At 37.8% G+C, this 12,063-nt stretch overlaps 1 protein-coding gene across 1 annotated transcript in view; it reads left to right on the top strand.

Moving 5' to 3' along the window:
• Muc16 (mucin 16, cell surface associated) overlaps window positions 1–12,063 on the top strand; it is a 183,222-nt gene that overhangs the window by 158,965 nt on the left and 12,194 nt on the right. Inside the window, exons 70-79 of the mRNA XM_031344149.1 lie at window positions 1,288–1,353; window positions 2,690–2,805; window positions 2,903–2,961; window positions 3,093–3,265; window positions 5,676–5,711; window positions 7,208–7,276; window positions 8,484–8,602; window positions 8,686–8,744; window positions 8,867–9,039; window positions 9,745–9,780. Coding sequence (XP_031200009.1) covers window positions 1,288–1,353; window positions 2,690–2,805; window positions 2,903–2,961; window positions 3,093–3,265; window positions 5,676–5,711; window positions 7,208–7,276; window positions 8,484–8,602; window positions 8,686–8,744; window positions 8,867–9,039; window positions 9,745–9,780 — 906 coding nt within the window. The remainder of the gene's footprint in view (window positions 1–1,287; window positions 1,354–2,689; window positions 2,806–2,902; window positions 2,962–3,092; window positions 3,266–5,675; window positions 5,712–7,207; window positions 7,277–8,483; window positions 8,603–8,685; window positions 8,745–8,866; window positions 9,040–9,744; window positions 9,781–12,063) is intronic.

The raw sequence follows: 12,063 nt of genomic DNA, 5'->3' as shown, positions 1-12,063 counted from the left end.
TAATCTCCGGGTTCTCAATTAGCTGGGGCAGGATATTTATCTCAGGGCTCTCATGGTTCCCAACAGGTTTGGTTTCATTTTTAGTTTTCTGGATCTTAGCCATTTTGGTAGGGGTAAGATGAAAGTTTAATGAAGTTTTAATTTTCTCCCGGACAACTAAGGATATTGAACTTATTACAAAACTGTAATAAATTACAAATTAACTTGTAGTTAATTTTGTGAGAATTCTATATTTAGAGCCATCCCACAATTTTTACTGAATGTGATGATGGATAAACATGTGTGTTTGTGTTTGTGTGTATGTGTGTATGTGTGTATGTGTGTGTGTGTGTGTGTGTGTGTGTGTGTGTGTGCATGATTCAATAGGGAGATTATAGCATAGATATATGAATGGATAGATGAAAGTATTGAATAGATGGATAGGGTTATAGATGAGCAGACAGGCACTGTATGCATAGATACATCAATGGATTGGTAAGTGAATTTATAATAAACAAAGATAAAAATGAATGCTATGCAGGCAAGCAGACAAAAGAAATAGGCTTACAAATGGCTGGAAGGACATAGTAGCTAATAGATGAGTAAATGATCATATGTGATGAATATATGGATATATAGATAGATGTGTCACAGATGTAAGGACAGGAGGGTGTATGTATCCGTGGATAAAGTAAAAAGAAAGTATGAACTGACAAATGCACAGTGATATGGGTTTATCAATGAATAATGTATAAGTGAATTAATATAATCATGAATAAAGGAGGCAGAGACAGAAGAAACAAATGAAATATAAAAGAGTGGACATAAGAACTGATAGATGGATAGGAGGGTAGATAGATGGATGGTTAGATAAATGCAAGGAAAGATATATAATTTAATTTCTTCTCTCTTTTCTTCTACCTCTCCAATTTCTCTTTGATTTGATTCTTCTTCAATTCTGTTTTGGCTCTCCCTTTATATATATCCTTCCTTGCCTTCATCTGTTTATCCTTTATATTTTCTATTTTCCTAATCTGTGTTCTTTGCTCATTCTTTCTGCTGATTTCTAATCTCACTATTTGCATTGATTCCACTCATAGACTTGCTCACACTTCTACTCACACAATCGCTCTTCAGTCTTGTTCGTAGTTGACCTGTGAATGGTGTTTCTGCCTTTGACCAAAGTTTCTTAGAAAGGGGGAGGCTTTCTGGGAAAAATCCACTCTGAACCAAATCTCTTAGAATGAGTAGGAACAATTGCAGATAAGTGGAGCATGTAACGTTCAGCAATAACAATCCTTTCCACAGCTCCTGAACCAGCCACCACTATGCAACCTTCTCCATCTACGTCTTTGCAGACAGAACCTACCACAGGTATCTCAGGATCCCACTGCCTGCCTACTTTTGATTAGATCCCCTGTTTCACATTTTCACCATCTGACTTTCAGATAGAGCTAAGAAACTAGGATATGAAGATCTTAGTCTCAGTGTCATCTTTACACGCACAAAGATTAGACTAACAATTCAATCAAATACTTGCCTATATGTAACCAACAAGCTTTTGAAACAAATAGACCACTACAATACTTTGAATGTTTGTGAATGTGGTGACAGGCTACTATATAATGTAGAAAGGGGAAGGTTTTCTGATAAAAATTCCTCCTAAACTGCTTCTCTAAAGGATGAATAGGAGTGATACAAATAAATAAGACATGATGTATTCTTGGAAGTGAAGATTTCAATATGAGGGTTCAGTAACCACCAACAATGTAAAGAATAGACAGAATAGGGAGGAATTTTATTTAAGGGAATCATAATGCTCAACTCCTGATATAGCCTTTATATGTCATGCTCAGCACTAACTTGGTCAGAGTGATAGGCTCATGAGTAAATGAGACTGGAAGTCAGCAGAAGAGGACTTGAATATTGTTTTAGTTTGTGTTCTGTTGCTGTGATAAACCTATTCTAAAAGCTACTTGTGGAAGTATGAATTTATTTCAACATGCACTTTATGTCACAGTCTATACTTAAGGAAAACTAAGTAGGAACTCAGAGCAGAAACCTAGAGAGAACCTAAAGCAGATCATGGGAGAAGATTGCTTATTGCCTTGCTTACATACTCATATCAGTTATATTTATTTTATAATCCAAGCCCACATGCCTAGTGTCAGTGCTACCTATAGTTGATTGGGTCTTCTACATCAAACAGCAATCAGGAAATTGCCCTCATAGCTATCTCCACAGGCCAATCTGATGGAAGAAATCCTTCAATTCTTCCCAAGGGTGACTACTTGACAACCAGTATTAACCTCAAGTGCCAAAATTTTAAGTTGTACTTGACACTGAAAGTACACATAGAAATATTGGTAATAGTGAACTATAAACTATCCTATGAGAGATTTAATTCTAGAAATACTCCCCTAGCACTAAGTGTAGAGAACATTTTTAGACAATGAGTCTGCAGGAAAAATATCCTGGTCATAAGAAGGTCAGACCTAAGCTGTAGTGGAAAAGAGAATTATTGTGAAGAAGATTCAGAAAAGGATGTTTGTGTGGTATGGAGTTTAGAAGCTGTGTAGGTTCCGACCTGATTGGACACTCTGGGACATGGTGGTTCTGGAAACGAAAATAAGATGAAGAGAATAGGATTTTACTCTGGTATCATACAAATTCTCAGTTCTTCCTACATCTCTTCTTACCACAACTATAGGTCACTATCTAAAGATTCTTACAATCAACTTCACCATATCCAACCTTCCATATTCATCAAATATGAGTAATGGCTCAGCTATGTTTAGCTCACCTGAAAGCATTGTGAAGCACCTGGTAAGAACCTTATCATAGGAGTCTAGGGAATATAAATCTCATATGACCCCTTTTTCCAACACCTGTTTCCCTTTCCCTCCTCCTTCATTCTCCATAGCTTGGTCACTTGTTCCAGAATGGCTCCTACAATTCAAGTTGCAGACTGGATTCCCTTAGGTGAGTTCATTTTCTGTTCACTTGCTAGGAATTACCACTGATTGTTGCTACCATTTTTATTCCTTTGCCTCCCATCTAGTTATGATCTGCATTATAACTTTTCTAAAATCTCTAGGCTCCTCTCTTTCTAGGTCTAGGAAGAATGGAACAGCCACTGGTGTGGATGTCACCTGCACCTACCACCATGACCCTGCACATCCTGAGATGGACATCCAATGGCTGTACTTAGAGATTAACAATCTAACTCATGGAATCACCCAGCTGGGCAACTACTCACTAGAGAAGGATAGTCTATATATCAATGGTGAGTGTGCTCTGTGTTTTGTTACAGGATATTCTCAGGCATTCTTTATGTTATATACTTTCTTTTACATGAAAATTTCCCTGAGCTTCAGATGAGCTAGTACAAATGTCCTCTTTATAACTGATCACTTAGCATTCAGTTATTCTCAATACATAGAGTCTGAAATTTTTTATCTGAACTATCTCTTAATACAAAGAAAATCTTGTATGATCACAGGTGAAACTATTTTAATACAAAGCAAAGCTTGTATGATCCAGGCTGAAAGTGGAAGTTTGATTCCATGTCGTATGTACCATCGATCTTATGAAAGCCTCTTGTTACGAACAACAATGTTCCCTATTGTGTTTATGACCCTCCCAACCATAGATATTTTAAGGAGGTTTATAGTACGTGAATTAAAACAAACCCAAAACCATTCTGAAATCAGTTGGTTACCCATAACAGTCATGTGATAACTGCACTAGTAAGCACATCTTACTGGCCACTTGGTATTGTAATACACAAGGTCCAATTATTAATTATTGTTAATTATTGTTACATTTTTTTCCTTTTTTATTGATTATTTTATTTATTTACATTTCAGGTGTTATCTCCTTCCCCAGTTTCCACTCCACAACCTCCCTATCTCATGCCCCACCTCCTGCTTTTATGAGGTTGATCCCCCCACCTACCCACCCACTCCTACCTCACCACCCTAGCATTCCCCTACAATGGGGCCTCGAGCCTTCACAGGACCAAGGGCCTCCCCTCCCATGGATGCTAAATAAGGCCATTCTCTGCTACATATGCAGCTGGAGCCCTGGGTCCCTCCATGTATACTCCTTGGTTGGTGGTTTAGTCCTTGGGAGTTTTGGGGGATCTGGTTTGTTGATATTGTTGTTGTTCTTGTGGGGTTGCAAATCACTTCAGCTCCTTCAGTCTTTCCCATAACTTCTCCATTGGGGTCCCCACGCTCAATCCCGTGGATGGCTACAAGATCCGTGTCTGTATTGCTCAGGGTCTGGCAGAGCCTCTCAGGAGCCAACTATATCAGGCTCCTGTCAGCAAGCACTTCTTGGCGTCAGCAATAGTGTCTGGGCTTGGTGGCTGCATATGGGATGGATCCCCAGGTGACTGCCTTTCCTTCAGTCTCTGTTCCACTCTTTGTCCCTGTATTTCCTTTTAGACAGGAGCAATTCTGGGTTAAAATTTTGGAGATGGGTAGGTGGCCCCATCCCTCAACTAAGTACTGTGCCTAACCTCTGAATATGGTCTCTACAGCTTCTCTTTCCCCTTTGTTAGGTATTTCAGTTAATGTCATTTCTGATGGGTCTTAGGAGCCTCTTGTTTTTCTGGCACCTGGGACTTTCTGGTGGCTACCCCAAGTTGCCCATCACTCATTGCTACATATCTCTATTCAATTTGCTGACCCTCTAAAATTAATTAGGTTTTTTTTTTCTCTCCCACAAGCCTACATATCATCTTTACCAGTCAGCAATATATGGGCTTCCAGTTTAATTCCTAATTTATCTGTCCTATAATCCAAATTGTTTGATTGCTTATCTTTTTCTCTATAACCCTCATTTTAACAGTAAGGATTAAAGACAGGGAAAAGTGAATTTCCCACAAGTTCATTTCTTTCTTTCTTTTTTCTTTCTTTCTTTTTTTTAAGGTTTTTGCGAGACAGGGTTTCTCTGTATATCCCTGGCTGTCCTGAAACTCATTCTGTAGACCAGGCTGGCCTCGAACTCAGAAATCCACCTGCCTCTGCCTCCCAAGTGCTGGGATTAAAGGCTTGCACCACCACCACCTGGCAACAAGTTTATTTCTAATCAGAGTTTTGGTTATTTGAGTTTTCATTCAGTCACTGTATTTTTGGAAATCACAGAATAAATATAGAATATTATCCTTCATAAAGGACACAATTTATATGCTTCATTATGTTGTCTGCTCAACAGTACCAAGCATCTAAGCCAAGTATTAAGCTTGGTACTAGAGGCAAATAAGTTACATATGCATTTTGTCCCAATGTAAGCTATAGTGAGGTACAGACTTGTTTTAGTATTTTACTATTCAAATGGAAATGGAGTAACATCATTCAGAAAGTACTCAATAAACATCAATAAATGAGTAGATAGAGGGAGAATAGAAGGGAGGATGATAGGGTACATAAAATGGACAGTGAGGCATAATAATAGATCTTAGGAGAGCTTCTTGTTGAGAAGGTGCTTTGAAGGTGGTAAGAAAATATTGGATCTCCTGAAATGGCAATAAATTCTTCATGATGAAATTTATGTCAGATCTTAGGACAGGATTAGATGCTGAATAAGTATATGCAAAGACAAGCATCAGAATTTGTCCTACACATACCAAGGCATGGTGTGTTGGACCATTTTGTTCCTTCCCCTTATGAGTGCCTTTTGTGTTATAGGTTTTAAAGAACATGGTGTAGAAGAACTTTATACAGGTATGTATCTATTTGTCCTATCTAGGTGTTGATCCATACAGTTCTCTTCAATTCTAAAAGAAACTTCTCTAAGTACAAGCTAATCTCTTGAGTGGACCAAAGATTAGTGGAAGAAAATTCACTGTCCTTGGCCTCTTGGAATTTCATCCCAAGTGCTAGATTCCTGATTTTTTTCCACTCCTCTTGGCTGAAGAAAGATGTCTATGCAAGCTTTGTCTGTAGAATTATGGGGCTGAGTTAAGATAAAAACTGTAGTTTATGTCTTGTTATACAAATAACTTTCCCCTAGTAGGAGCTACATTACAAGTTGAAAATCCTGATGGCTACTTAAGTGGTTTGGTAAAAATTTTACATTCTTTTTTTCAATAGTCCATTCTTCTATCTTTCTAGCTATTATTTTTTATTATTATTCTCTACTCATTCATCTTCAGACACTATATTTCCATCCAGCTACCCATCCATCCATTGATCTACTTGTCTATCCTCCTATTCATTTCCTTGTTCATTTTCAGGTATTACATTCATCCCTTTTGTTTTTTTCCATCCATTGTTTATCTTATAATCCATTTTCACTTCCTGTATCCATCTACCAATATTTCTATCTATTTGCCTACTTATCCTTCATTAATTAATTCTTTGCTTTCTCTATCTACTAACACAAGACACAGCTAACTAACCAGCCAGCTAGAAAAATAACCACCCATTTATACACTGTCAATTTGTCCATCCATCTACAATCTGACTTCTTCTGTCTGTATGCCTCCTTGGAATTATTCCTTTCTGTCTTTTCTTCTCCTGGATATCTGTCTACCCATCCATCCATTCACCTATCATCTTATCCATTCATCTATGCACCCATTCATATGTATATACCCCCAACCCACAAGTTTAACCATTTATCTATAAAGCTGTCAGTTTATCTATCTATTTACATTCTATGTCCAGTTATCTTCTTGGTATTTGTACCCCTCAACCTTCCTTATTCTCTATATCCATTCATCCATCCATCAATCCATCCATCCATCAAGCTATCCATATATCCACCCACAGCCATCCTCCTTTCATCTATCACACACACACACACATACATATGTATATATATGTACATATATATATCCATATGCCCATCTATCATCATGTTCACATATTTACCTATTCTTCCTTAGATCTTATCTCCTTCCCACCATTCTATTTTTATTCTTGAATTTGTTTTGATTATCCACTTGTCTATCATCCTTCTACTCATTCATTTATCTCTTCTACATTTTTTTACTTCCCATTTATCTATTCCATTTGCTTATCCTCTCCTGCTACTCATTGTCACTATCTTGAATGACTTTTATTCAAAGACTTGTTCCCCCTTACTTCAGGCACTCACTCTTTCCTTTACTCTTATATATGATCCACCTGAAAATGGTTTTCATGGCTGGAGCACTGATGGAAGGTTCTCCAATTACATGAAGTCTCTATCCATCTTGATAATAATCTTTCCTCAGCTCCTACAGAGTCAACTACCACCACCTTGCCTTCTTCATCAACATTTGTGAAGGGAGAACCCACAATGGGTATGTTGAAGCTCTTTTTGTTATCCTAGATAAGATTTCCATTCCATATCTTCACTACCTAACTGCCACATGACAGATAAAAACTAGGATATCCTAGAGTCAACTCCATTATAATAATAAAAATTGTCTAGCAATTAAATCAGATGATGCCCTCGGTGCAAGCACCAGACTCTGACTTAACAGTTACAGTGTGAGGAGGGATTTTAGTGGGAGAAGAGTCACATAGCACAATATCAAAAGGGAATGACGTTCTGGAGAAAGTTCCACCTGAACCAAGCATCTCAAGGTGAGTAGGAGTAACTCAGATAAATAAGTCATAGAGTATTTGCTAGGAGTACTCTATCAGTGAGGGCTCAGTGGACCACAGTGACAAAATGTGTTGGTAGAATCAAGAAACTGAAATAAGAAAGCTTGAGTTCCCAGTATAGATTTTGTATGTCTCATTCAGGACTCACGGGGACATGCTGGTAGTTGTGGAATGAAGGTCACTAGAAAACAGATTGAAAGGGAGTTTGAATGCTAAACAAGAAGATTCATCTAGGGACTGTGGAGATTGCTCAGGGGTTAAAGTGCTTCCCATACTAACATGACGAAGAGAGATAACATCCCAACATGATAGCCAATCTGTAATCCCAGAATTTGGAAAGATAAGAAAGAGGGCCCTTGTCAAAGCTGACAAGCTAGTCTTGTCAATAGTGTATACTCTAGTTTCAATAAGATACCCTGCCTCAATATATAAAATTGAGAGAAAACAAGGAAGACATTTAGTATCATATATATATATGTGTGTGTGTGTGTGTGTAAAACAAAACCACAGTAAAATAAATGAATTTGATATTGTAAGTTCAAAAGAATAATGAGTAATCCTAGAGTTCAAGCAGTTTTAGTGAGATTTCTATTCTATGAAGATTTTTCTACTTGTATACATAGATAACATCCTTTAGGCAAAACATCTATAAGTATCTAGGGTGTTAGCATTGAAAAGAGAGGATAATTCCTAAATGTGATTGTGAAGCAGAGAGAATACACATGAAGAACATTCAGAAAAGATACTTGGTGTGACATGGAGATGAGGAGCTGTTCAGGTTCTGTCCTGAATGGGAACATTGTAAGTGGTCGTGCAATGGGAAAGAAGATGACTTGATAGCTGTAAGAGTTCAAAATAATCCCAGGTAAACTATAACTGTGGTTATTTCTCTTCCTATAGCTATGGGGCATTTGAAGACTTTCACACTCAATTTCACCATCTCCAACCTCCCATACTCAGCAGACATGAGTACTGGCTCAGCCACATTCAATTCCACTGAAAGGATCTTACAACACCTGGTAAGATGCTTATACTGATATCACTGAGTTTAATAAGACCTATTCCCTCTTCCATCATGTCTTCCCTTCCTTTTTCTTTCCAGATAAGACCCTTGGTCCAGAATGAATCCCTCTATTCAAATTGCAGACTGGCTTCCCTCAGGTAATTTGACTTTTTAGGAATGGCCATCCCTTATTGTGACTCTCTTAGTTCATCCTTCTTCTTCAGGACATTTATCTCTGTTAGGATCTCCCTATAATGTCTGTATATCCCTTTCTCTTCAGGCCTAAGAAGAATGGAACAGCCACTGGGGTGAATGCTATTTGCTCCTACCACCATAACCCTGACCATCCTGAGCTTGATACGCAGGAGCTGTATACAAAGCTGACCCAGCTGACCCAAGGACTCACCCAGCTGGGCAGCTACATGTTGGACCAGAATAGTATCTATGTCAATGGTTAGTGTGGTCTGTGGTTTGCTGTGGAGTGTTTTCAAGCATTCTTTAATTTTCTTCTATACCTGCCAAAGTTACTGGTGTTAACTGTCTGATCTTAGTATATCCAGGTCCTTGGAATTTCTTCAAAGAACTAAAAAGCACAAATATTTAAGTGACAATTTGGTAGCAGAAGTTTTAATTCAAAAACCAAGCAAAATATTCAGACCAGATAAACTGAAAAGAAACAGTAAGCTGAAGTTAGATTTGATCAAGAGCCTTGAGTCACTGTCTCAAGGCTCCTTTCTGCAGATCCTTGCGTAAGACAAATTGTTTGCTAGGAGTGGATTGCAGCTGGCTTCCTGCTTTGACTGTTATATGTAGGTCATATAAACTTTTGTTTACTGTGCCTGTACTTTCCAGTGATGAATTTTATTTCAATCATGTTCATGTACATTCATGTATAGGCATAAGGTGGTAAATAGAACATTTTTCCTAAAAGTACACCCATACATCTAAAAATAGTTTGGGCTGGATTGGTACACCACCTCTAGTTCACAGATATGTTTGCCCACAAATGGTAATTAACAGGTGGTGGCTGGTAAGCTAGTAAGAAATTGTGATGGTGGAGTCCGGAAAGGAATGTTTGTAACTTGACACAGGTGGGGTCCCTGGTTGCTAAGCTATTCTTACAATGCCTCACCAGTATCTCTCCTCCCTATCTTCCAGGTTATACCCATCAGACTGCAGGAACTACCTCTAGTGGTGAGTGATCCAGTACCAAACCTCCCTTCACTACATTCAGGGGGAAAAACAACAGCTTCTGCCCATATCTCCAACCATTCAGGAGGGAAGGAGTTAGAAACATAAGCTGGGGTATGGCTGCAGTAAAACAAACTGTGAATCAAATCTACTTTATTGGAGTGAATCAGAGAAATCATCAATAAATGCTAAATATGTAGCTAAAGATTATTTTATGCACTTTTAGTCCTTAATATTTGGAAAGATGGGGCAGGAAGATTATTTGAACCAATCAGTTTGAGGTCATCTTGAGAAACAGCAAGATGAGATATTGCAATATGTTGTTTCCATGGGTGGATAGAAAGTAAGTATACAATTCAAATGCTTTATGTAAGAATGGCAGGCCTTACCTTAAGAACTAAGAAAACCATCATCAACAGTGATTAGATGCCCTAAACCTGCATTGCAATGAATATTTTATGACCTTATTCTAACTCCTTATCTCTATAAAACACAGTTAGACCATATGTTGGTTGTAAAACAATGGCTTCTCTTATAGACTAAGAGCCACCATCAAAAATTATTGGTTTTCTAAACCTGTGTTTGCAATGAATATTTCATGACCTTATTCTAGACCCTTCTCTCTATAAAGCAAAGTTAGCTCATATGTTGGTTGTAGAATAATACCCCTCCATAAGCTGTCACAAGGAGGGCAAATAAATAGCAAGAAATTTATTGACAAAACTGATGTCATCAATTTTAAAGTTGATTATTCCTTTGCTTTTACCCCCTGCCTTGTTGAGATTTAAGTGAAAAATAACAGTGTATGCACTAAAATGATCTCAGTGATCATTTGGTATACTCATAGCTTGTGAAATGACTTACCATAATCAAGTTAGTTAACACACACATCCCTGCAAATAGTAACTAAAAGAGAGAAACAGAGACTGAAATGACAGGGAGAACATTTAAAATTCCCTCTCAGAACTGGGCCCAGTGACTAATACTTATACTCCCAGTACTCAGGAACCTGAAGCAGGGAGGTCATCATTAGTATAAGACCAGCTTGGGCTACATAGTATGCTCCAGGCCAACCTAGAAGACAGAGTGAAACTTTTGTCTTAATAAAACCAAACCAAGCATCCTCTATCAAAAAAATAAGCATATACTGATAAGAAATGAAAAAGAGAAAGTGGGAAGAGGGAGGGAGATAAGAAACTAAGAATTAATATGATCATACATATTTATGCATGTATAGAAATACGTGACTGAATCCATTTTCTTTGTACAATTTATATATGCTAAAGTATCAATTATACATACATATTAACTCTAGCCATCATGTTTCACAATAATCTTCAGAACTTTACCTTGTAACAAAACTTTTTTTTTTCTTTTTCTTTTTTTTTTTTTTATATTTTAGATATTTTCTTTATTTACATGCGAATTTCTCCTTTCCCAGTTTCCCCTCCAAAAAACAAAAAAACAAACAAAAACAAACCCCTGTTGCCTCCCCCCTCCCCATGCCTGCCACCCCGCCCTCTCCCACTTTCTGGCCCTGGCATTCCCCTACACTGGGGCATAGAACCTTCACAGGGCCAAGGTCCTCTCCTCCTATTGATGATCGATTTTGCAATCCTCTACCATACACATGCTGCTTGAACAATCAGACCCCTCTATGTGCAGTCCTTGGTTGGTGGTTGAGACCCTGGGAGCTCCGAGGGTACTAGTTAGTTCATGTTGTGTAACAAAACTTTTGTATATTTAATGTTTTTATAAATGTAATTTTAAGTGACCCATGGAAACAAAATATGTTGCTAGCATGTTCTAGGGAGAACATGTTTCTATTCATTTTTGCACTGGGCAATGTTTAAATGACACTAAACATATCCAGCTCCCTGTCTATCATTTCAGAGTAAAAATAAACATCCTTTAAAATCCTTTCCTGTTACAGAAGTTTATAGTTCAATGTCATTATCTAGTCACCCTTAGTGTAGCAATACCAGAGTTTCTTGTGCCACATAGCTGAAACTGAAGACTAGTATAAATCTTTCTCTAGCCTCTTCCCTTGCCCAAGCCTCTAGTCATCTTGTCTATTTCCAACTTCTATTAAATCACACCTAGTCTGCAACTATTTGCAAGAAATGTCCTTAAGTTGGCACAAATGAGAAATCATTCTCTTTCTGTGGCATTAACCATCCATTCATTGATGGATACTTTAATTGAGAAACCATGCCTTTCAATCATAAGTTCTCATCTTACACACACACACACACACAGAGAGAGAGAGAGAGAGAGAGAGAGAGA

The sequence above is a fragment of the Mastomys coucha genome, unplaced genomic scaffold, assembly GCF_008632895.1.
Source record: "Mastomys coucha isolate ucsf_1 unplaced genomic scaffold, UCSF_Mcou_1 pScaffold23, whole genome shotgun sequence".
In the NCBI taxonomy this organism is placed as follows: domain Eukaryota; kingdom Metazoa; phylum Chordata; class Mammalia; order Rodentia; family Muridae; genus Mastomys; species Mastomys coucha.
The sequence above is the reverse complement of the archived record's forward strand: the minus strand, read 5'-3'. Positions and strand labels throughout refer to the sequence as shown.